Below are 26849 nucleotides of genomic sequence, written 5' to 3'. Positions count from 1 at the left end.
ATAAAAATGAACAATTCATTGACATTTCCTATATAGATTGGTATCTCAAATATACATATATACAGAGAAAGAGAATAACTGCAACTGAAATATGAAGGCAGAAAATCGATGTACTAGACCATTGGTTGTCTTTCTATTGGACTACTCAAGTAAGATTGAGATAAGTACAAAAGTTCAAGGTGTTCTGTAATGTATAGTAATCATTTAAGAATGACTTGTCTTTTTCAAAATATTCATTCATATTTTAAAGTGGGTTTTGGCTTTGTTGAATGCAGACTAATTAACATATAACCATTGATAGCTATTTAAGGAGGTAGATTTTATATTTATCTTGATTTTCTTCTGATGTTCAAAATATGTTCAATATAGAAAATTTGGAAAATGTTGAAAAATATGAGTATCCAAAATATCCACCTGTAATCATACAATTTTAATGATTAAACTACATTAAATTTTCCCTTAAGTCTAAAGATTTTTTTCCTTCCTTCAATCCTGCCCCCAGAATGATTTTAACAAGTTAAATAAAAACTTGTAGTGATAAAATAATTCTGTTTACTACTTGGAAGTTGCCTTTCCAGACATAAAGAAGAAATGTTAGTATTAGTACTTAATATGCCCCACTGTGGAGCATAGTCTGTGATTTCATGGCATTTCTTATTTGGTAACCCTGTTGTATCCTCAGATATAGACAGGTGATTTATAGATGAAATATGAATAGAATGATAAAATTATTTGTGTGTGCATTTTTATATACATAAATTTACACATACAGTTATATAGAATCATTGCAAATGTGCTGCATCACTTTTATGTGTCATATAGCCTTCTAAGATTGTAAGGACTAGCTTTCGGCATCTTTGTATGAAGAAGAGTGTTTGGAACTATCTTGATTTCCCCCCAACAGTGATATGATGAGATGAAACTAAACTACTGCAAAATGTAGTTCTGTAATACAGGTGAAAAGAAGAGAGCTATCAACAGTCTATAATGGAGAAAATCAAAGTAGGGGTGAAGTAATAAGTAATTCTTTCTCCTAGTAGATTTTCATTTGTTGTAACAGACATAGTAATACTGATATCCTGAAAGAAACATCAAATTTGAAAGAGATTATAAAAACATAATGTTTCTAACCATATTATTTTAAAGTAATTTAAAAAAAATCTTTAGCTTAGAAACATTTTCTTTTCAGGAATAAAATCTCAGAGCAATATATACATACTACATGCATTTCAATATAAATTTATGCTCCATAGTTAGGGCATTTCACAATTATTGAGCTCATTCTATGTTTTACTACACATAGTATTATATAACTCCACTGCTCCCAGGCTTAGAAAGCTTGTCTCTTGCATTCAAAATACATCCAAAATAACAATTTAACAGCTTGTCTCTGTGAAATAAGGATAGGAACATTGCCAAGTAAAAAGAACAGTTGCCTAACAAATGAAAATATCCAAACTCCTAAAGTCACAAACTTTGACCTTTTGGTTTTTTAAAATAGAATTTGTCTAAACACACACACGCACACGCACACGTGCACACGCACACACACACACACACACACACACACACACACACACACACACACTGGCTTAACCGAAAACACATTTAAAAGTTTAAAACCCAGCATGTATCTCTTTATAAAATTATTAATAGAGTTCAGTTAGGGAGAATTTGGGAAGATCAGATAAATTTAGAAAAACAGTAGAAAAATGCAAGTTATTGTATCAAACTGCATATTGGCTACTTCTAATTTGAACAGCTTTCCCTTAGAGTTTGGCTGTATTACTTTTTTTTTTTGAGAGATAAATATCATCATAGTTTGCTGCTAATGAAACATGGATTGCTTTACTGTTTAGTTAAAAGAAATGTACAAGGATAATAAGGGTTATCTTTCCCAGGTCCTGTCTCTTAACAATAAACAGGTTAGTGTACAATAATTTTTATTTGAGAAAAATAGGAAAAAAAATAAACACAAGAAACTATGCTATCCATCAAATACTTCTTATTTAAAAATCTCCATTTTTACCTCGCATGGTCCTGATACAATATTTTCAGCCCCAGCACATATTTCAGACTCATTCAGAATCACCTTCCCTTGATGATACTGGCTGCATTTCTCATTGCCCATAATATAGAGATGTGCTACTCGTAATAGACCATCAGAGTTGATCACTAGAACAATGTAAAATGTGTACAGTCAATGAACACAGAGTAAGGTGAGAAAAATAAGAAACATACAAAATGTCTTTATAAAATAAATATGATATTGCCGTATCTTTTAAAAAATAACTTACATCCAGTGTAGCCCCAGCCATAAACACTGCAAGTAGTTTTTTCAGGAATTGTGCATCCATAATTAGGTAAATCAATTGTGCTAACAAAATCATCCAGGACAGCAGGCCTGAAAAGAGAAAACATAATAGTGAATACCCTTGACTGGATTCAACACAAAATTAACATATTAAAATGTGTCAATGTTTAATATGATTCATTTAGAGAGAATAAACAATTTTGTTTCTTTAAGAAGAAAAATATGTGTAGTATATAATGTAGAAATTTGGAGTAGGTAGTAGGGAAATGAGTCATTTATTTGCAAATATTAAGAATAAACGGTCACTACTACTTTTAATTGTTTTACCTGTTAAAGTTATACAGTTGCTCACTAAGCTTTGGTTTTAGAGCAGACTGAATTATAGTGTTGGTCTAATTTCATTTATTCATTTTTGTAAAATTTGAAAGTGCTCCTCTCTGTCTTTGTATACACGCACACACGTACCTATGACATTTGACATATGCTTTTATAATAAATCTAAATGACAGAGAAAGAATAGCCACATAGTTGAACAAAAAGCTTCAACAATCTCAGTCTAGACTAAAAATACAAAACCATCTACAGGAACTAACCTAGCAAGCTTCAGTAATACCAGATCTGATCCTTCAGGCCCGTATACCAGCTGGGAAACATTTAGAACCTGTTTGCGTTTCTCGTCTCCTCTTCCATGTACATCATGAATTCCAAGCCAAGCTTCATAGTCTTTCAAGTCTTTGTTTCTAAGTAAAAAATTTTAATGTACATTATAATTTTAAATTGTGTGATATTATTCACATATATTGTTATGTTGGCTTTTAAGAGCAGATAAATAACCTAAGATTAAAATTTGATTTAAAGTGTAATAAAGAGCAACACATCTGTTATAGAAGACTGAATACTACAAGCACATATAAGCGGGAAGAGCCTTTAAATTGCTGAAATTCTAAATGGCTATTTTAAAAAAGCACTTTTACTTATGCTTGCTGGAGTGTAGGTCATTTGTGAAAAGTTCTCTGGGGAAGCACACTATATGAATTATAACTTTACTGCAAAATTGCCTTTTTATCTCAGCTGTGTATATGTTTGGTTTGTTAATAGAGGCTGAAGATGTATACTAATAGAATCAATGTGACCTTGATGAGAATCAAGAAGTAAGCTTACAGATGCTACCTCTTTATCTCTTCCTTAGGCTAATCTTCATTGAAAATTATTCCCAGTATGATTCTGAGGCTGGCTCCATATAAGAAAGTAATGAGAATTGAGAGAAGTTTGTTGATAATTCAGGAAAAAAGAAGTTCTGTCTAGAAGTGTAGAGTGCAAAAAAGGATATTGGGGTAAAAATTAACATAATTCTAGCAAAACTTCCCCCAAATGAGAGTAGTGCTAATTGTGGAAAGAGGTGAACAGAGCAGCACCCATAATTATCAATTAAAGCAAAGTAAATTTTGTAAGCTAAATCTAAAAAGTAAATTTGTTCACACCATGCTGGTAAATCTCGGTTGAAAGAATGCACATTCTAAGCCTAAAAGTGAAGTGGAAGCCATACATATTTTAAATGCTCAAAACAAATAGTAGTTTCAGAAACACTTTACCGGGAAGGGAAACACTGTCTTGCAGTAAGAATCCAACTTTCCTTTATCAATGATCCTCCGCAGATATGTTTATTTCTATGAGAAAGAGGAAAGAGAAACAAGTAACATCTGTGCAGAAAGCGTGCCTGCCAATTAATGCAAAACCTATGGCTTCATCTGTTAAAAATAAACCTATTTGAGAGGGAAATGTGAAAATTAACCCAACCAGAATAAAATGAGTAATCTTTTTATCAGAAGTTTGATATTTGGTGCTTGTAGCTTTAAATCTTGTATTTTTTTCATAAAGCAGTTACAATTTTATGAAATCAACTTTATTTTTGTGTAAGGAACCTTGTCACTACATACGAAAATTCATTCCCAATCACATGTTCATAGGTATGTGTCTATCCTTCTGAGAGAAAGTGTGGGCTACTAATATAGGATAAGTAGAATTAACAAAAAACACCAAACTACAACAGAAACAATGTAGACCTATTTTAAATTCAGTGTTTGATTATGAAAAATGCGAATTTGAGTTTTTATTTAAACTCGGAAAACCATCTAGTGGTAACCATATGTAATATTTATGCACTATTTTCTCCTTTTATTACCATTATTTACTTCTGATATGTTAACTTAGAGTATAACTGAGTTTGAGTAAAGTTGTTTGTTCAGCTTAAGACTAACAATATAATATTTTATTTATAAAATTAAAACAATTTTGCAAGACATATCATCTAGGAAATTATAAAATATTCATAGAGAATAATAAATACTAGTACACTTATTTGATGACATCCAAAATCGTAAATCTATTATTTTTTGGCAGAGACATGGGAAAAAGTAAAACATTTCACAGCTTACATTTCCAAAGAATACAGATGTTCAATGCTTCAGAGGGTAATAGAAAAAGATTCCCAGGCTAAGACTATAGTTATTTATGGCCTATACCACACAGGAGGATGAGTATATATTGAGTTTTAATTTCTGTTCCTTTCAGTATGTGTTTTGGAAGAATAACTAAACAGCTGTTGTTACTAAGAAGTTGGATTGAAAAGAAAAAATACTTTTTAAAGAAGTTTATAGTACTCTGATCTGATGAAAAACAGTTTCACCTGCTTCTCCAGGGATGGACACTTGCCAAGGAGTATCCTTGTACATTCTCCTATTGGTAAGAATCAGTTCAAAAGTATTTGCTTTTTTTTTCTGGAGTTATCAGATTTGCAAAGAACCTCTAATTAATTCAAAGATGTGGATTCTTGGAGCATTTCCTATAATAAAGGAAATGAAACACTTCCCCCAAATTTTACAGCCTTCATTAAGTATTCATATTGCACAGTTTTAATATTCTGGTGAGTTTCATAATTCTGTTTCATTACTACCCACCTAGGACAGCTACACTATAGTTATCAACATAAATATTTATAAAATTTGATGAATTACTCTTTGAGAGAAAGACATACTATACGAGTACATTAGGCTGTCTTCTACCTGGTATCAAGTCAAATATACACCAAAGGACATAAACTCTATGCTTGCTAAAAATTGACAATCATAAAAACACATCAGTTTCAAGTTGTCTCTATTCTATTTTATTGTCACTGTGATTTAATTGTAGTAAAAGATGTACTTTCTTCCTCTACTCTAGGAGGCTAGAGGTAAAGAAACAGAGGGTTTCCAAAACCAGGAGATATTAGAGTTGGTCTGTAATGAATGAGAAAGATTTTCCAGGCATAAAATATGGAGAAAGAAAGCTAAAACATGCCATGGGAACAACAGCATAGAGGCTTAGAGGGAGAAACATGGGGTGTCTTGAAAACAAGAGAAAATATGTCTAGAATTCATGTGCCATTTGGGGTATGCTGCATGATACGGTTCCAACAGAGAGAGACATAGACAAAGTTATTTTAACATTCTAATTACCATACAGTATGATATGTGTAGTATATAGAAAGTTATAAGATCAGGGCTTTAAATTAACTCCTTTTTTCAATATTTAATTCTTACAACATAATTACTAATGTTAATTTTTGTATAAGTATATTTTGCAAAATGATTTTACAGAGAACATGTCATGGATTCTTAACACCGGGAAATACGTCAAGAATTTTTTATTCACACCAAATATAATTGCAAGACTATTCAATTATGAATATAATTTGTTAATCCTTTTCTTAATGATAAAATATTCTAGAACTTTAGAGTATTACCATTTTTCATTAGAATGACTGAAAAAAGTCAAATTTTTTTAAAATATAAAAGTTTTGATATGATTATGTGTAAACAGAAAACAAACTCATAATATCCTAGATTGGAAAATTAATAACATCGCTATGACAACTGCTATGGTGATATCAAGGTATAAGTAGGTTCTCTGTGTAGTTGTCTTTTCCTTAATCAGAACCGAAGTGTCACTTGTAATCAGAGAAAATACCAATACATGGGACCTTTGTAAGTATTTTGAAACGCGCTATCTCTAGAGGCACAGATGGCAAAATCCAGGACGGTTTGGCAAACGAAATGTGAGCAGTGCCTTCTTGTGCCCCCCTCATATGGGTGCCTTGCGGCGGGCGGGCACAGCCTGCAAGACGACATATGGCCATACTCCTGGAAATACGACTTTTGCAAATAATCCAAATATGTATGACTTGTGTCTATTAATAATTACCTGTATTTCAAACTAACCATCCATCCTACATTTGTTCGTGTTGGAATTCCATTTACAACTCGCAATTGTTTTGTTTTGGCGCAAGATATTACAGGATCTAAAAAGAGGACCAAACATAACATTTTGACAAGTCATTTTGAAATAGTCAGTGCCTCTCAGCTCTTAAGTGCAGTGGTAACTAGACAAATGTAACTACTGTAATTGTGTTAGAAGAACATTTTGGACAAAAAAGGTAGGTACTACAACCGCAGTGCCAAAGCAGGCCCAAAATGTTTGCTTTCCTTATCTAAGCAGATGAGTAACACAGAAGAAATAGTCAACTCAGGGTGGACAGCACTGCCATGATAGTGACAGTGGCTTTGCTCACTATGTACAAGTTCTTCAAGTCTAACATTAATTGTACTTCCCTTACTAGCCTTAACATAAAATGGAACGGTGTTATTTATAGTGCTTATTTCTAAATGTCAATGGAAATCAATAGCTTGAGTTTAAAAAAAAACTGTATTTGGTTTATTACTTTTGAATTTGTACAGTAAGAATGCAGAGTCATTTTGAAACATGTTACCAATGTTATATTTATTGAACATTTTATCCAAATGACATAATTATGTCCAAATCATTACATCCAAATGACATAGTACAGCATTCTTTGGAGTAAACTTTTTCCTGACCCTCCTTTGTGTTCCTTGCCTTATCCTTTCTACTCCCATCCACAAGCTAAAATAGATTTCCATTTGCTTCTTCAGCCTGGGACACAGCAGGTGGTATCTTAAATCAAAACATTTGAGTAACTTCCTTCAGCCCGAGAAATATGTGAAAATCAAACACAGGCAGCTCCCAACAGCTTTTCTTAAACTGAGGATTAACTGAACCTTTCAGATTCTGTCATCTTTTGCCTAGTAGAGCATGCAAAGAGCTTTAAAGATAGAGCAGGATAAAGACTGCATAACTTTCCAGCCTTCTGGTTTCATTCTTCCTGACTTTAGCATCCTGATTTAATTTAAAGGATGATGAAGGTTCATAAGATACACTCTGTCCCAAATTAAAAGCAATATACATGTTCTTTTCAAAGTTAAGTATAACATATTTTCTGATAGACCATTGAATTTTGATACTCAGAAAAAAGTTGCCTTTGTAACACCTTTACACATGTGCACAGAAAAACATTTAAGTAAAATAAAATCGATTATTTTATTTTTATGATGAAGTTAATATAATTATTTTTCTATGCAGAAAATAATGATATTATTTCTGGCACATAGAGACTCAAATATAATATATATTTTGAAAGATTACTTACGGTCTAAATTGACTATTGTAGGTGTAGTATCGCCTTCACCTGTAAAAGCAAACATATACATATACACATAATTTATACATACATATTTCTGTTATATAGAACCAAAACTGTCCACTGAAACTCAAATATCCATGAATTGGATAATTTACTAAAATTCTTTACATTTTATTGAAAAACAAGATGTAATAGTACTCGAGTAATTATGTATCACTTTTACTAGACAATTTTGTAAGTATGTGCCTAGTGGTAGTGGTGGGTACTGGGGAATGTGGGGAAAGCCCTGTTTTGTGACTGTGAAGTCTCTTAGGTATGTGGCTGGATGCATGTTGGCAGCTTGAACTATACTGCTGATGTCAAGGAGCTGCCTCATTCTCCCGAGATGCCCAACACTGTACACAATGAACATTCCACTTAATAGCACTAATGCTTGTTATTGTTTGCTTGGGCCATTCATACAGATAGACTATAGGTTGTTTACCTGTAATTTGGTCCATTCATTTTTTTTCCTGAAAATTACTTTTTTATATGGTTATGGATAATTGAAATTCACATGCTTCAGAAAACTCTTCAAAAATTCAAGAAGATAAAAATCAACATCACTCATGGAAAAAGAGGGATAACAGGATAACAAAAAATAATTGTTAGAATATTTCAAAGATTGATTTTTCTAAATAGAAGTATGAAAAAAAGAACACTGGAAACTGCAAATAAATTGTAACTAAAACTTCGTGCTTATTCCTTTTTCTTAACCTCCCGACTGGGTGGGGTTTAAATGCTGCAAAGAAAAAGGCTTGGAGGATGCTAGGATTTGAAAATACTTAAGTACTAATGAATGAGGCACAAGACGTTTCCTGGCAGTTAATGTCTGACTGTTCAGAATTGATGGCATAGAGTTTAGCCAGGCAGTGTATAGACTCAGCTGGTTTTTAAATCCCTGGAGGTGCCCTAAGGTCAAATAAACCAGCAACAAAACAATAATGACATGTGGATTCCTTTGTAATAGATGCAAAGTTAATTGCTATTTATGGGGAATCTCAAGAAAATTAATAGATGCTAAAACATCTTTATATATGTTTGTTTTCCAGATCTAGATATTTTAAACGAGTAAGTGTAAAGGTGAACATACAAATTTCATCATTTCCCTTTCCCTTTAGTGTATCCTTGGGGATGGTTTTGTCTTAGGTCATTGTTTTAGTTCATAGTGAAAATTACGATTGAGGCCAACTATGGTCATTAAAACATCAAGGATATTGGTTTCTCCACTCAAGTCAGTTACTTAAAATTCTAAAATAGAAATAGATATTTATTCCTTACATTGTGATGAGAAAGTCTAAACTATTCATTGTATCCTTAATTGCTTATCAAGTTTCCTATTTCTAAGCATCAAGTTAATAGGTCAGCAAAGTATTTAGTGCATTATTGTGCCTTACTAAAAATATTTAAATATAAAAAAATTTATAGATATTATAATTTGGGGGCTTTCATAATTAATAGTTATATACATTTCTATATAATAAGTAATTATTTCCTCTCAGCCAATATTTCTCATACTTTAGAATAAGCTGGAATACAGCTTATTATAAATAAGCTTATAATATAAAATCAGATTTCTAGAGATTCTGGGTTGTTGGCTAGATTATGAATTTTTAAAAGGCATTCTATTTTCTTCTGTTGCACATTTTGAGCAAAACTTTGAGAAACTGCTTTCTAGGCCTTTTCCATTTTACCATCAAATAGCATTCTTACTTCTCCTCTTACTTTTCCCCCACTGTCTCTACCATAATATTCAAATCTAAGCAAATATATATGATACAAATCTTATTTTATATTTATTCAGCTTAACGTTGAAGAAGGAAAAAAGGCCAATGATAAACGTTTTCTCTATGGAAGAGTAGGTAAGTATGTGTGTGTGCGCGTGTGTGCGCCTGTGTGTTTGTATGGCCTCAGAACCAAATATGTGCTCTTATTGGAAACGTAAACTTTTAATATATTCTTAAAGTTTTAAGTCAAGTTCAAAACTGTATGAAGAGCACATATTTCTCCAGCAGATATCTGTGTTCCCATTCTCATTATGTATTTTAATATTAATATATACGTATTAATTGATTGTCTTTTCATTTATTTATGTAAATATCTCCTTTCTACAGTGAAAACTATTTGAGTGTAGGAAACATTTTTTATATTTTGTATACCTAGCATGTTACGGAGGGCTTTGCACACAATAGCAGCTCAATTTCAAATTTTTAATAAATGAATAAATAAATACAAACTGAGATGGAAGTAATTTACCCAAGGCACTTACAGTGGTAGAACTAAAATTTTTATCCAGGAAGTCAGTATTAAAGCTCTAAACCACTACATTCTCTGTGGCTAATGTTTAAATTTTAAGTGTGTATATATATATAAACAAACAGGCATTTCTACAGTTCTATATCTGCATTTTGATAATCTTAAAAATATATGTTAAATATTATATCATAAGCATTTTTAAAAAAGCAAACCTTTGCATGTTTTATACTATAAATATGCAGTGTGAAAATGATTTATATAGTCTTTGTAGTTAAATAAATAAGAACTCAAATCTTCTAAAGATAAATTTTATTAGTCTTTCACCAGTGAGAAAATGTAAATAAATTCTGGCTACAAATATTAGTTAGAAAAATGACAGTGTAAAAATATTTATTGAAATTAAGTAATGTTCAGAATACATTGAAATAAAAATGACTGATCTGCAATAGCATTTAATCAAATACTAGCATCACCCTTAAGTCTTTCAATAATACATTACTTTTAGTTTTAAAATGTTAGTTGAAAATATGTTTTTAAAACTTTTAAATTATTAGTCTTGTGTCATTTAGGTTTATAAAATCTAAAATCACAGTTCCCTGAGGTTCTATGGGAACATTTCACACTTAACTTTATCTATGTACTTAAAATTAAGCTACTGTGATTTTTACAAATGTGGAATTCCATAGGGAAAGCAACAGAACCCATTTTAGAAGCCAGATCATTGATTTTTTTTTTTCCCCTTCTTCCTAGGTCATTGGAGAGTCTGTTTACCTCCATTATCCTTAATCATAGAAACTCCACAAAAAGGTACCATGAAATAAAACTAATATTTAGAAAAAATAATCCTTTCATCATTTAAAAACATCTTGTGTGAACCAGATGGGTTGGCTTGTTTGCTTGTTTATTTTAGTGTTAAAACTTGTAAGATGTCTACTATAGAAAACATTTTCAGGACCTTAGCAAACCCTAATCTAGGATAAGTAGAAGAACATTAGGAAAACACTAATTAATTTGAAAGGCTATGACTAAAGCTGATGAAATGAAATTATAATCATATGAAATACTACTTATCTGTGAACATATGTTTATTGACTATTATAGAAAATCCTTATTAAAAATGGATTAGGAGGTTCCAAGTTTTAATTATAGATATAATTGATTGACATCATATTTTAGAAGTTTGCCTTTTTGTGCTAAAATGTCATGAAATGTAATAGTGTTTCCATTTAAGGTGCGAAATTGTCTCTTTAATTTGACATAAATTATGGAAATATAGATGTGTTTGTGTTTTATGTTTTAAAGCAAACATCATTTCTTCAATCTAATCTCTTTAAAATGGGTATTTTTGCCACTATTTTCAAGGTACTTGCTACTGTCTTGTCGCATAAGAAAAGCATTCTTAAAACAGGACTCTTATGGAACTTATAAAAGTATGTCCTTTTTAGACAAGAAGGCAGGTTAACATAGAGTTTAAAGATATTTGCTATAAACAGAGCTATGAAATATGTAGTATAGTAAAATAGTGTCTTGCTACTAACAGAACTTTTATCTTTTTCACTCAATAACATACTGAGGATATATTTCTATGTCAATATATATTACTTTAAATTAGTGGTGCTCAGTGAGGGTGATTTTGCCCTCCCCAAGGATATTTGGCAATGTCTGGAGATTTTTTTGATTGTCATGACTGGAGGGGGAGGTGGTACTATTGCCATGTAGTGAGTAGAGACCAAAGACACTACCAAATGTCATCTAATGCACAGAGCAACCCCCCGTAACAGAGTTATCTAGCTCAAAGTGTCATAGTGCAAAGGCTGAAAATCCTGGTACATTTCCCCAAAGTGATTTCCAGACAGGCTTTCTAATACACACAGCAGCACAGTGTTGGGAGAGGCTGATTACTCAGGCCCTCACTAACATTGGGCATTAACAATCACTTTCTTATTTGCCAACTTTTAGGTGGAAATGATGTCTTATGCTTTTATAATTTCACAACATCATTATTATGTTTTCTATTACATTTTAATGTGTTTTCATTTGTTCATTATTTTTATTCTTGCCGATTCACTTTCTTCACTTCTCCTGAGTTGTCTCATCTTTTTCTTATTGCTATATAGGAGCTCTTTTATGTGAAATATATCAGACAGATATATTTCACATGTATCTTTTATTTTATGTGGTAATACTTTTCTAACAAAATCATCTTGGGCTCATAGACATGGATGGAACGTTCTAGGCTTCTTATTCTTGGCCTAAAGAACTGAGAAGAAAATGGTAGCACCGCTGTCTCAGCTCTGTTTATGGGACTGTTCATGGGCTGGGGACTTGGCTAAGAGCCCTGCTACGTTCAGAGGCTGAACAATCAGCATTTATTGACAGTGGAGGTGGAAAGGTCTTTCTAGCCCAGTTAGAACTACGGCTATTTATTGCTTCTGGATTCCAAATAGGAACCTTCTGAGGAATCTCTTTTAAAAGATTAGCAGAAAAAAAAAAAAAAGATTAGCAGAGTATCTCCTTGTCTAGAGGAGATATGAAGTTGTGTATGTGTGTGTTGCTGTCTGGAGAACATCCTCATTGGGGATCAACTCCAGCTCTCCTATATTATTTCCACCTCTGATTAAGGTATCATTTTGAAGGGGAAGCAATATATTTAAAATATTTCACATGAAAAAAATCAATAAGTATACTTACAACGAGAAATAGGGCAGTAATCCCAAGGAATGAGAGGATTCCCTGTGTAACACCAGGGACCATGGGCATCATCATCAGGATTCCGGCAGTAATTCTTATTCAGCTTACTAGCATCTGGTTCCCAGAAGATATGCCTGCATAAACAACAAACTCTGAACATCACAAGATGCTCATCTTTTCCAAGAGAAACAAAATGTCACCAGGAAGATATAATCCTAGCACATAATTTCTTTATAAATACAGCACAAGCTACTTGCTGTGAATTTTGGTTATTTTGTTTGAAATTTATTTTGTTGTTCTTTCAGTTTGAAAGCATGCTCTTCAATTCAGGAATAATGCTGAATAATCAGCATAAATAAAATATTAGGAAATTTTGTGACTTTGCTTCTATTTAATAATTACAGTGGTGAAGTACAATATCCCTGTGCATAGAAATGGAGAAACATTGCCCAAAAGAGAGCAAATGACAAAAAGATCTAAAGTAGAAAATACAAAGAAAATATACACTATTGCAAAAGAATTTTTTTCATGTTTCGGAAACATGAAGGCATAACACCAGCAACATCACTGAAACAAAGTACAGGATGATATACTGAAAAAATTAATAATAATGTGGTAATAAAAGAATTAAACTGTAAAATTTCACTGGTCAGGTAGTTATAAAATATTATTTTGACAGAAAACTGACTTACACTTAAGTCTTTCTAATTTCATATCTTAACTAAGACATAACTTATAAAAGAAAGGCAAGAGTACCACATGTTATTTTATAAGACCATGCCCACCCAGATAACCAACATTTATGTTTACCTTAGCAACACTAATGAAGTCAAATTCCACATGGCCATCCTGATCATGTCATGAAAACTGTACATCTAATTGAATTTGTTTTGTGTTATTAATTACCATCATGCTTGAATGTAATTAATGTGTAATTTCTTTTGATTGGGAAAAGCTTGGACATAGAAACTTGGACTGTCTTTCCAAACTCAGGTTTTTTTTGGACCAGTAACAACAGCAAACACATATAGTTACTATATGTCAGATTCTATTATATGTGACTTACATATGTGATCTTAGACCAACCTAATGACAGAGGCTCTAAGATTATGCAATTTTATATTTGAGGAAATTGAAATTCACAGAGGAAAATTAATTTCTCCAAGATCACATGGTTTGTAAGTAGCAGAGCAGGAGTTTGAACACATAGCTCTTTCCAGAATCAGTATTCAAAACCACCACACATACTACCTTCTTAGTCATAGTGTGTTCTTAAACCAATGGCACCATGAAAATTAATCATTCATCAGTATCTTGTATATTATTTCTAAATGACTTTTACTATTTTCCAAAGTCCAACATAAACTCAATGAATCAAGAGTAATAGTAATTGCAATCCGAAATATGTCACACATTTCCAGTCACGTGCTAGTAAATGTTTAAGCAAGGCACTGCGATGTGTCTTTGGCCGGCACGGGGGAGTGTCTTTATTTGTTGTCCTTGCTGATTTCTGTGCTGTAAATACTTCCACCAAGAAATGTCAGGCTTCCCATGTGAAATCATTGAAGGCAGATATGGTTCAATTGTCTCTCACAAGTCTGTGAAAACTAGATCCACTCCGCCATATTTTAAAATGCATTTTAAAATAGCAGTGTTGAAATCAGCATTTAATTTTAATCGTGTCAATTCTTGCTTACAATTCTAAAATGAATCCCTTTAATGCTTAGGATAAAATACAAACATCTTAACACAGCTTACAGGGTGCTATATGGTCTTGCCACTGGAGCGTTTCTTCTCTGTGGGCATTGACCAAATTGTACTCTTTCATCCTTATCAAAGTTATTTCTGATTTTTAAACACTTCAGTTTTGGGACTTCTGGACAAACTACTTCTTCCTGATGTACATTTCTTCCTACACTTCCTTTGACCAACTCCTACTTACCATGGATGTCCCAGATAATGTCCCCTCCTCTAGGAAGGCTTCCTGACCATCTAAGGCTAGTTAGCACTTTTTTTGCATTCCCATAATGTAAAATATGCTTTTCTCATGTTTTTTTATAATATGTCATTGGCATTTGCTGCTTTCTGATATTCCATACTAGGGAGCGAGATGCATGACAGCAGAATTCTGCTTATCCTTGAGGTCCTAGAGCTACAGCATCCAGTACAGTAGCTACTAGCCACATGTGGCTGCTGAGAAATTGATTATGTGGCTAGTCTAAATGAAAGGTGCTATAAATATAAGTATACACCAGGTTTTGAAGCTTTAATATAAAATATTTGAAAGATCTCATTAATAACTTTTATATTGAATGCATATTGAAATGAAAAAGCTTTAAAAATATTAGATTAAGAAAAACATTATTAAAAATAATTTTGTTTATTTTTACCTCTTTAAATATGGCTACTAGAAAACTTAAAAATACACGTGTGGCTTACATATGTGAACTGCATATTTATGTTAGAACTGCTTTAGACCTATCAGTGTTTGTGAAGTAAATTAATTGAACCAATATCATCCACTAGTGAGTAAATTCTTAAAGATAATAAAGGCTTCAAAGTGGAACTGGGGGCAAAATAACTCAACCTGTCAGATCTTTAAATTCTTATTTACGCATATAGAAATACCTTCCACGTAGGATTATGATGGTCAAATAAGATAACTCATATAAAGCAACCATGTTGTAGGTGCTTGATTAGGTTACACTACCTTTTTCCTGTTATCCTAGTGCATACATTCTGGGATATTTACCAAAAATTAGTTCTATGTCACAACTATGTCTCATACTTCTTTTGTAATTTCAAACACACTAGCACTATCACTGGGATCCAGTGGAAGATAATTGCTTTTGTTGTGAATATGTCCAATGTCAAAATCTCTATTTCTCTGAAATATATAGATGTTTCTCAATTGCAAATTTATTCCTTTAATTACAGAACAGATGTGTGTGTCAAAGTAAAGCTATAGAAGGAAACCTGTCTCAGTAAGTTTTTAGTGGTTAAGTGGATATTTAAGGTATGCATGTACGTGAAGAAGATCACTTAGTTTTTTATGAACCAATATTAATAATTAAATAATTATGAGAACATAATAATATAATGTAGTATTTAAATTGCTAGACTTGACACTTAATTATACGCTATCTAGTCAAGTTGTTATATAATTATTTTCTCAATCTGACCATATTGTTCTTTAAGGTGGAGCCAAAATGTATGTCCACTTTATATTAATGTTCCCCATGGCACCTATTACAGAGCAGAACACACAGTAAATGCTCAATAAATATGTGCTGGATTGAATCATTTATTTAACAGTTTTTGCTACACAGAGAGAAGATAGTAAACTAAGTTGCACAGAACAATCAGTCTAATGTTTTTATTAGCTCACTGTGATATATAAGAGAATAGAAATAGCAATGTACCTTAGTAAACTGCTGTTATCACTACAAACTATATATTGAAAGAAAGAAATTTACACACCGGTGTAAATCTTCCATGTTCTTGTCCCACATCGAACATGTTAGTCCAGATCGTGTTTTGGATAAATTGCCCATATAATTTTTGCCATTCCCACGATAACAATCTAAACGTAAAATATATGGAAAGAAGACTAATGAATACTGGGGAGTAAAACCATTTTTAACAAGCATATGAATTCATGAAAATCAACCTAAAAATTAAAACAAAGCACTGAAATCTGTACAGAGACTTAACTATCTCACTAAAGTATATTTTTAGCCAAATTTTTTCTTCACAAAATGAAAGTTTATTCATAAAATTACAAATTCAAAAAATAATCTAAGAAAAAATTAAATGACTGGCTCTTAGGGACACTAAAGAAATGAGAATTTTTAGACACATCTATATTTCCCAACATTTTCTTCTGAAAAATTTTGCTCCACAGAAAAGTCACAAGAATGATATAATGAGCACACATATCCCCATCACAGTTGTTGTGTTTTGATTGTTGTCTTTCATGAGATTGACATTCTAAGTCACCTAAGGCAGCTGTTTTGTAGATGCTCTTTAGTTTCATTTTGTCTGATTATTTTTTTCATGAATAAAAGCAAGTTAAAGACAAATATTGCATAGTTGATATGTTGTCCTTTTTACAGCATTATTTCATGTGACATGTGGTATTAGTTTGTTCCTTTACTGGTGATGAATTCAATAACTTGGTTAAGTGGTATGAAGGAAAAACTTCACTTTGTATGTAAAACGAGCAACAAAATAATGTATCAGGGCTCTTGAGACTGAGTAAACATCCTAGTCCCAAATTTTCTCAAAATGGCTTAGGCATACTTTGATTAATTTTGCATGAATCAGGTATTACGTTGTTTGCTGTGTTGTTTTAAAAGTAATTATTTTTTGATTTTCTACATTTCTGTCTTTATGAAGTAGCAGTAGCAGTAGAAGTAGTATTACCACTAGTAGTAGTATTACAAGTAGTGAGTAATGTGGACTCATGGATTCTCTTTTTATTCAACATGATCTATAATCTATTCCTGTTGTTTATTTTGGGGTTCGACTTGTTCCAAATAGCCAACGGAAGCCACTTTAAAATGGCTCCTGTGTCTTTTATCATGTTCCATGTGGTTTTATTTTTCACTTTATTTCATTTGAGCAATTTGTGTTCTATCAAACATTTATAGAGGTGTCCATATACTAATTTTTTAAAATCATAAGAAGTCAATTTCTTCCTAATATGTAAGTTGCAGTTCTACATTTGAAAAGAAACATTATTCCATATTTTGAAATAATACTGCATATTTTAAAAACGACTGTTAAGCATTCCTATTTTAATATGAATAATAACTGTAGTTTTGACTATAAAATGTTATCTACAAATGTACATTGACATTAAGATTATTCTGTTTTAAAGTTGGTAAACCATAGTATATTATCATTGGTTTTAAATGTGATGTGTGATTAGAATAAGTAATAGATCCAAACCTAATACAATTTTTAAGTGAATAATTTAATAATTTATTCAGGAATTAGTTAACCTAGTGAAAAAGAAATATAAGTATAATAAATATATTCAAAAGTAATGTTTTTATATCCATGGATTACATTTTTGCAATACCAGTCTAAGAAATTTTGGCTTAAAAATGAAAACTAAAATAGGATAGGGTTTGATACAGATAGTATAGCAATTATTACTAGACACAATAAAATTGTTTTCAGAAAGCATAAATTTGTAAAATCCAGTACTTATATATATGTAGAATATACTAGTTAAAATATGTTCTTATGATAATACTATTTTTTTGTCTGTATTAGTAAAGTTTAAACTCTTAGGTAGTAAACTTTTTAGATAGGCTCTTACTGAAGTAAGCAATTTGTGCATTGCAATATATTGGTACTGCTCTTTTATTCATCTTTGTTTTTATATCTGTGTTTTCTGTATTAGAAAGAAATATTTCTCACCACTACCACCCTTTTATTTGAATATGAGCTATGAGCTTGTTTTTTTTTCTTAGTAAACTCTTTATTTTAGAATAGTTTTTAATTTACAGAAAAGTTGTAAGTTGGTACAGAGGGTTCTCAGGTACCACGCAGTCTCCCCTACATTTAACATCTTATATTAGTGTGATAGATTTGTCTCAACTGTTAACCATACTGATGCAGTATTATTAACTGAAGATCATATTTGGTTTAAATATTCTTAGTTTTTACCTAATACCCTTTTTTCTGTTCTAATATCCCATGTGATAACTACTTTACATTTAGTTGTCATGCTTTCTAAAGCTCTTCTTGATGTAACGGTTTCTCAGACTTTCGTTTTTTATGACCCTGAGAGGTTTGAGGAGAACTGGTAAAAAGTTCTGTAAAATACGTGGGTCTGATGTTTTCCTCATGATTAGATCTGAGTTATGGGCTTTTGAGAGGAAGACATGAGTTTCTGAGCACTTAACTTGTTGGCAAAAGATATTCCAGCCTCTCCTTGTGTTTTTCTTACCCTAGGGTTGGAAACTTCAGCTTCTCCAAGGAGCCTTTATTAATGTTGGTGATGAAAGGTAAGGAGAAGACAAGAATGGGGGACAGCTGTGCTCATTCTATTTGGTACCATCGTTTCTAGTCCCTTGCAGTTGACAGAGCTATGCAGAGTGTGTGTGTGTGTTTGTGAGTTCACGAGCAACTGATCCCTCTAATTCCATTCTGGCACCATAGTTCTTCCTCTCCTCTGTTTCATTTGTGTATTTTGTTTCTCCCACAGTGAAAACCTGATTCCAGGTAACATCAATATATTTGCTCATTTTCTCTAATTTAAATGCACACAAAATAATTTCAAAGTTGCTACATCCTAATATTAACAGCAAACCTACACTTTAAAGTTCAAAATGCATTTATAGTTATCAAAACTTATCATCTTTCCAGTGAGGCCATCTATGTTTAGAAGTTGTGTTTAAAAATTATTTCGAGTTTTTCCTTCTCTGTAGTAACGGTATATCCGTTTGATATACAAACAGGCACATTTCTGTGGTTTTTTTTTCCATATTTCTTGAGGTTACTTTTGAACACTTAAAACATTCATATTGGTTAATATTCAAAACTATATGAAAGTGAGTACCCAGAGAATTCTCATTTTCCCTTTTGCTTCTGTGTCATATTTCTACTGACTAGCCACCATTACAAGTAATAACCAGTTTCATTACTTTCTTGTTTATAACTCTTTTGTTTTTTTCACTTTTTTGGCAAAGCTGTTTGTATCTCTATATGTACAAATATATATAATATGAATATACAGATTATTTGTATGTATATTCTATATATGTATTATTATATGCCATTCTTTACTATTAGTAGTAAATCCCTTTATTTGTTACTAACAGAATACCAAATATATATTTGAGTGCCTTTTTTTTTTTCAAGTAACAATATACCTAAAATCACTTCATATTAGTTTTATCATTCTTTTTGCAAATTCATAGTATTCCATTGTGTGACTTTGTCAGAATAGATTTGAGTTGTTTTCATTGTGTTGCAGCTACTACAGAAAATGCTTCAATAAAAAATGTGTGCATATGTTTTTGCATATTGCTGAAGCTGTATATTCAGATAGTGCATTGTTGAGTCAAAAGGGGAATTTATATGTAATTTATTTATTGTAATATTCTGTTCCATAAGAGATTTACCATTTTGCACTCCCAAGAGCAGGCTGTGAGAGTTCACTTCCCCATACAGCTTCACCAAAAGATGGTGTTGTCAAGCTTTTGAATTTTGGGGAATTTATATTTGAGAAATAGAAGTCTTGTATTATGAGAAATCTCAATGCTTTTATTTTGCTTTTTTCATATTATATGTGAATTTAAGCATGAGTTTAATGTGTTTAAGGGAACTTTATATTTTTTTAAAGAAATCTTTCTGTTCATGTATTTTTCCATTTATTTTATTTTCTATATTTTACAATGTCACAGTTTTTATATATTAAAAATATTTTCTCTTTATCTGTGACATGCATTTTAAAACTGATTTCCAAATGTGTCATTTGTCTTTTGAATTTAAATATGATGGGCTTGTTTATGTTTTTTGCGATGGTAGGGTTTTTTTTTAACATTTTCTTATTGAGTTATAGTCATTTTACAATGTTGTGTCAAATTCCAATGTAGAGCACAATTTTTCAGTTATACATGAACATACATATATTCATTGTCACATTTTTTTCAGTGTGAGCTACCACAAGATCTTGTATATATTTCCCTGTGCTATGCAGTATAATCTTGTTTATCTATTCTGCATGTGCCTGTCAGTTTGTACAAATTTTGAACTACAAAACAGAAACAGACTCATAGACATAGAATACAAACTTGTGGTTGCCATGGTAAGTTTTTGATTTACCTTATCATTTTTTTTCCTTTCATTTCCTCTAGGCTTTCAGTGTCAATTAGAAAGCATTTCACCACATCTGGCATGTTGTTACATGTATCAGGTATGATATATTGTTAAAGAAAAATAATATAATATATTGTTAAAGTATTAATGAAAAGGAGAAAGCATGGAGCAATGCAAAGATCATTTTAAAGAGACTTTGAGTCGATCCTAGCTGTCTTAATTTGAGAATTCAGGCAATTTATTTAAATTCCATGAAACTAATTTCTTTATCTATTAATGTGTAGATTTATTATATAAGTAATAGCATCAGCCTAACTTTAAAACCCAAAACTCTCCTATCCTGTTACCTGATCCTTTAGTAACTGATATATGTACATGAAAGCATCTTGATACCTACCAAACAATTGTTCACATTTGCCTCTATCACTTACAAATTATCAGCAATTGTTTAAATGAACAAGGCAGGTCAGAGAAGATCCAGTTGGCACCAAAGTTTCCTTAATCATTGGTTTCAACTTTATGTCCAATTGACCTTAAAGTGTGCCCAAGAACAGTGAAATTGATTGAAAAAGGGCCTCATTCCCTTTTCTTTTCCCTCTACAACTGTTTTCAGAGTTGTTCACAAAAAATGGCACTGAGGAAAAAGTCAGGGGATGGAAGAAGTATGTATAGGGCAATAAATCTATGAAATGAAGCTTTAAATTTGGTTTGGACTTCTAAGAATGATTTAGGACTGACCATGGTCATGACCATCATAATTAAATTTATGTGAAAGAATATGATTATTTAAAAATCGTAACTCCCAATTCATTATATACCAATAAATGCCCAGAGCCCGACATTATTATTAACTTTTGACAAATGATTTTTTAAACCTATTTCAATGTGGCTTTTCTCAACTGCTGCTCCCTGAAGCAGTTATTTTCAACGGTGTCTATGTTTCCAAGTACAATAGTGATTTGTCCCAAACCCCACTGCTGCATATTATCTCCACTGCTAACAACCAGGTCTGCATCACTCTCCTCTCTTGCCTGCATTACTGAAGCAATCACCAATTGATTCACCTGTTTGGCTCTTGTCAGTTCTGGCTGTTTTTCATAATACAGCCAGAATCATCCAGTTAAAATTTAAGTCAGACTGATCATTTAATTTCTTTTCTCAGAACCCTACATGAGTCTCCTCTCTTTTAGAATAAAAGTGTAAATCCTTCCAGTTTCTACATAGCCTATGCAGTTTTAGCCCAACTGCTCCCTAACCTCATCTTCTGCCTCTCCCAACTTTGTTCACTGTGTACCAGTCACAGTGATGTGCAGTTTCTTTCTTTTGACTTTTCATGCACTCTCCCATCTCATGCTATTTTCGTTTGCAGTTAATTCTACCTAGAATGCTCTTTACAAATATACTCATGTGGCACATGCTGCGCCCTCACTTCTTTCAGGTTCTCCTTAAATGTCAGCTTAGTATGTAAGATCCTCTTAGACCATTAGAACATAAAATAGCAACATCCTCCTTTAACTCTGGGACATTTATCTCTCTAGCACTTACCACACACTGACGTTCTATCTCCACTTCCATTTTAATTTCGTTTGTTTGTTTGCTGTACATTAGTTCTGTGGGGTCAGAGAATTTTGTTTTGTTTACTGGTATAACCCCAGTACGTAAAATCGTGCCTGGCACTAGTGTACACTCAAATAAATAAACAGATGTTGAACAAATTTATATATAAAAGAAATGCAACTTCAGACTTGGGTGATTTTGTTTGCTAACCAGCAAAAACAGTACAACAAGAAATAGGTCTTCCGCTCTAAAAATGTGTCCTCCCTTTAGGCATTTCCACTGAATTTAATCATGTCCACCCTGCAAAATGTCAGCTATTACCTTGTCCACTTGACGCGTCACATTTTGGAATTTGGGAGCAGTAGCCAACTCGGATGTTTGGATCAGTGGTAAAACACCACGGTGACTCAGCTCCATCTGGATTTCGGCAGTAATTTTCTCTTAGGTCCCTATTGAGAATAAGCATGTTAATGTAAATGGCCATACTTCTTACACTGGTGAAATCAGTGTTCTTACATTTCTAGAATCCCAGAATGTATGCATTCTATAAATAGAGCTCTACATTTTAGATTTAAGATAGTTATAACAATTTAGAATTCAGTATACACAACTGACACTGCCCGCGTTACTGAAATAAATGCTGTCAGATGTCAGAATTCTTTTTCTTTCAAAGACCTGCAGTTTGACACAAACACTGCTGCTTCATGAGGGAGAGAAATAGTACCGCTTCATTCTTCTCACTCATTCTCAAGACTCTCAACTGTCACAGTTTTTAAAAACTGGCCTGTTACTCATTATGTTTTCATGGTCCATAATGTGGAAACAACATGTATCTCTTTTTGCAGAAGAAAGGCTATTATTAATAGTCTTTAACTACTCTTGTTTAAAACAGAAGTTCCACATATTCAAACATTTGCCACAAAAAAACATGATATACATTTTTTCCTTGAATTCTGTATTCCTTTGATTTATTCAATTTACTGCATAGATTTCTTCCAATTACAAAGTAGTTCTTTCCTGAGTTAAAGAAGTTACCTGAAATCTTTATCAACATTTCTGTAGATTTAAGGCCTAATTATAAATCTAAAAAACCTAACTATAGAAGAAATTGTCAGTGTAGTACATGTACATCCTTTATTTTTGTCAATGATATAATTAGATGTTTACAATTCTCAATAAGGAAAAAGCCTACTAACATCATCTGTATGTGAAAGGCTTTTACATACAGGTACAAGGTTCACATTAAATAAAATGGAATTTGTGATTTGCTCTCCTGATAATGCTTTCAAGTTTGGAGAAAGCATGCACTTTCTTTACATAGATCTGTAGCTAATGATTTACCAAAATTAATATTCAGTCTACTGGAAAGTACACTATTTATTTCACTTAGGTCCAATTAGAAATACTACAATTTTATTAATATTCAAAATGACCATTAGAAACTGAGAATTTTTAAGAAGGAAGCTTAGGTTTGGTTATAAAACCAACAAAATATTTGGCCAAAAGATGTCTGACACAAACTGTGTTACTTGAGGTTATGAGGACAGTGGACGCCAATAGATAAGGCCATTGTATAGCAGATGTTCATAGTGATAACCCATATTTAAACCTTCCGCCTTTTTATAAAATGACAAAATTATTAACTGGAAAGAAAAAGAAAATACTTTCTTTCTTTTAACCAATTTATACTTACATTTTAAAAAATTGTCAGTACAAAATATGTGCATTGGATTTTACATACAGTTTACACAAATTTGCAATTTTAGGTGAATAATTGCTTAGTTAATTTATTTCGAGTTGTTAATTTAAGGCAAGATCATTAAGCAGAGATCTAAGGCTATCAAAAGTTTTAGTTTCAGCCCACTTTTATAATCTATATCTAGAAGCACCTCATTAATCTAGATTAAGCAAGAATGAGAGACAGGGTTTTTCCAAGTATTTTTTTCTAAGTTCTTTTCTTCACTTGAGGAAAGAATTGTTTATAATTACTGAAACAAATGAATGACTATATGATTCATGTGGGTTCATCACGGGCAGTACATTTCAGTTACAGTGTTTTAAAGATTGTCATGTGTAAGGAATCTCAGTATTGGGGCAATGGTGTTTAATACAACCAGAGACAGCTGACGCATACCCCATCCTCTGCTAGACCCCAAGCAGTAAATGCACCAATACTCTGAACACAATGTTGAGTCAGATTGTATCAGTTTTATAACACAGCTTACCTTTTGATTTTTGATATTTATATTTGGTTATCTTGACCAAATAACCAAAGTAAGAAAGAATGGCTTAAATTCCAATAACATATAACAGCTAAACTTTTTATCATTTTTAATTGTGAAATGTGTGAATTCAATTTTTATAATTATTCTCTTTTTCTTACAGATGAGGTTCATTTGGGCATTTTCACATACACACTTACTTGAGTATTACCAGTCATTAGAAGTTAACAAGAAATGTGAATGGCACTGAGACTGTCTCCTTTGTCTCTCTTTATTATTTTCTCATTTTCTTTGTTTTCTCTATTTTGATATTTATTTCTGAGGTTTGAAACACATGGGTCAAGAATAGAGTGAATTGCTGTGAAGAAAATGAGGGAAATAAACCCAAAACAGCCAAATTTGTTAATATAAAATAATTTTTAAAACGTAACAGATGAATATTTACTATCTAAGCAAAGAAATTTGAATTAGCTAACCAATTTTTTAAATAAAATTTAAAAAACATAAAATTTCTTTTCTCCCCAGTGGATGGGCCAACTAATGCTCATAGTTCTCCATCTTGAAATGTTAAGCTCTCTTATTAAAAGCCAATTACATAAAGCCAATATATGTTATTTATAGGTGCTATTTCAGCAAAGCCACTATGAATGACACGTGTGTTATAAATTTTAAAAGCAATCATTTTATGTTCCTCATAACAAGGTGGACAATTTAAAAACACATGGCATTGTGGCTGTCTGTCCAACAAAAGTCAAGAGGTGAAGAAAAGCAGCCATGGAGAAGCACACAACTATATAATTGATAATCAAGAGCAGTTTCTTTGGCTTGGTTCATCTAAATAAAAATTGTTTTATTTCCCCACCTTTTAAAGAAAATCTAGAAGCAATGAAAAACAGTCATTTAAAATTTTTTAAAAAAATCTTTTTTCCAAGGCGGAAAACTCATCAGTTTACAATGTTGACTGAAATCAGGGTAGGCCTTGTAATCTCTAAAGTTAATACAAAAATTTAAGAAGGCACTAATTTGAAACTTACCTGGTTATCATTACTATTAATTGGTTTATTAAATAGACCTTCAAGAAGAAAGCTGTGATCAGAAATCTAGGTATGTTTTTCCGAAAGCATGGATGATACATCAACTATCTGATTCAGAATCACTAAGAATGCTTGTTAAAAGGTATTATTTGAGATCCAAATTTCAGACCTGAGGAATAGAAATCTCTGAGTGGATGAATCTGCCTTTTAATTGACGATTTTCCCTAAGCACACTAAAGTTTAACGATCACTAGTACACTAATGAATTAGTTAAAAGCAACCACTTTGCCTCATGTCTTCTAAGGCATACTGAAATTTACATTTGCCTAATTTACTCACTTGCACTTGAAATTTTCAGGAGTTATGTCATGCTGGTGAGGATACTGGGAATCCCAGCGCTGACATGGAATTCCATTCCAAATTGTATTGGTAGTGCCCCGGTAACCTTCTCCTTGACTTTGAATGCATTCAGTTGTTTCCATAGGGACATCCGTGTCATTCATAGTACTGTGGGCTATTGGTAAAAAGAAATATAAATTTAAATAAAATCTTTCAATCTGTTGTCTACCTCTTAGAGTTCATTAACATTTTATTACCAGGATTTTCTGTCACATAAGTTTTTATAATAATTGAATGGGGTAAAAAATTCAAGTTATAATTATTACTGTCTCACTCAACCTAAAGGAGGAGTTAACATAGTGGACTCAACTGTGGAATTTTTCTGCTTATGAAACAGAATATTCTAGATTGGCTTTATTTTGTCCTGTTTGAAAAAGCATCATTTAATAATATTTAGATTTCCTGGATCTGTCTATTCATTTATTAAGAACAGATATAAAATCTCTCTATTTATTAATGTTTAAGCATTCTATATTTTTAAAATCACTTTTCTTACTTTAGACACTGAAAAACATCTACGAGTAATATAGTGACCAAGTAGGGAAATTAAAAAGCACTGTGCTGTAAATTTGGCCATAGAAAAAAAATTAATGTTGGTCTAGAGAGCAGCGTTATTTTTTAAAAAATTAATTTATCACTATTACTATCTCCATTCCAATTTTCCTGTTATTCAAACACTAAATTAGTTTATTCTTGAAAAATTCTTTAAAGGCATTTTACTTCCATGTGTCACTATAATTATACATGCTGAATACACAGTATTCATAAATGAGTATATATATAATTATTCCTAAAGTTAGTTTGCTTAAATACATACAAGATTGCCAGTGGTATTAACTGTGGTTTTCCTCTAATATGATAAACATGTTCCAAGCTGATATGTTACATTTTTCTTCTTAATCAACTTGTTGGCATTTAAAAAACAAATCAGTTATTTCTAGGCAGATTTATTTCTTGCTTTTTTCCAA

At 31.9% G+C, this 26849-nt stretch overlaps 1 protein-coding gene and 1 long non-coding RNA gene across 8 annotated transcripts in view; one reads left to right on the top strand and one right to left on the bottom strand.

Moving 5' to 3' along the window:
- HGF (hepatocyte growth factor) overlaps positions 1 to 26849 on the bottom strand; it is a 103659-nt gene that overhangs the window by 3698 nt on the left and 73112 nt on the right. For 6 of the 7 annotated variants that reach the window (XM_032484119.1, XM_032484120.1, XM_006194335.3 and 3 more), the window contains 10 exons: positions 25822 to 25996; positions 22548 to 22675; positions 16314 to 16416; positions 12834 to 12967; positions 7854 to 7892; positions 6554 to 6650; positions 3907 to 3981; positions 2908 to 3054; positions 2298 to 2404; positions 2030 to 2175 (listed from right to left, as the gene is read on the bottom strand). In XM_032484119.1, coding sequence (XP_032340010.1) covers positions 2030 to 2175; positions 2298 to 2404; positions 2908 to 3054; positions 3907 to 3981; positions 6554 to 6650; positions 7854 to 7892; positions 12834 to 12967; positions 16314 to 16416; positions 22548 to 22675; positions 25822 to 25996 — 1151 coding nt within the window. The other variant, XM_032484123.1, reaches the window with a different exon arrangement.
- Positions 4896 to 26849, top strand: part of LOC116665013 — a 39397-nt gene continuing 17443 nt past the window's right edge. The window contains exons 1-5 of the long non-coding RNA XR_004321592.1: positions 4896 to 5056; positions 9691 to 9748; positions 10893 to 10949; positions 18801 to 18853; positions 20708 to 20766. This is a non-coding gene — a long non-coding RNA (uncharacterized LOC116665013). The remainder of the gene's footprint in view (positions 5057 to 9690; positions 9749 to 10892; positions 10950 to 18800; positions 18854 to 20707; positions 20767 to 26849) is intronic.

The sequence above is a fragment of the Camelus ferus genome, chromosome 7 (assembly GCF_009834535.1).
Source record: "Camelus ferus isolate YT-003-E chromosome 7, BCGSAC_Cfer_1.0, whole genome shotgun sequence".
NCBI lineage: Eukaryota > Metazoa > Chordata > Mammalia > Artiodactyla > Camelidae > Camelus > Camelus ferus.
The sequence above is the reverse complement of the archived record's forward strand: the minus strand, read 5'-3'. Positions and strand labels throughout refer to the sequence as shown.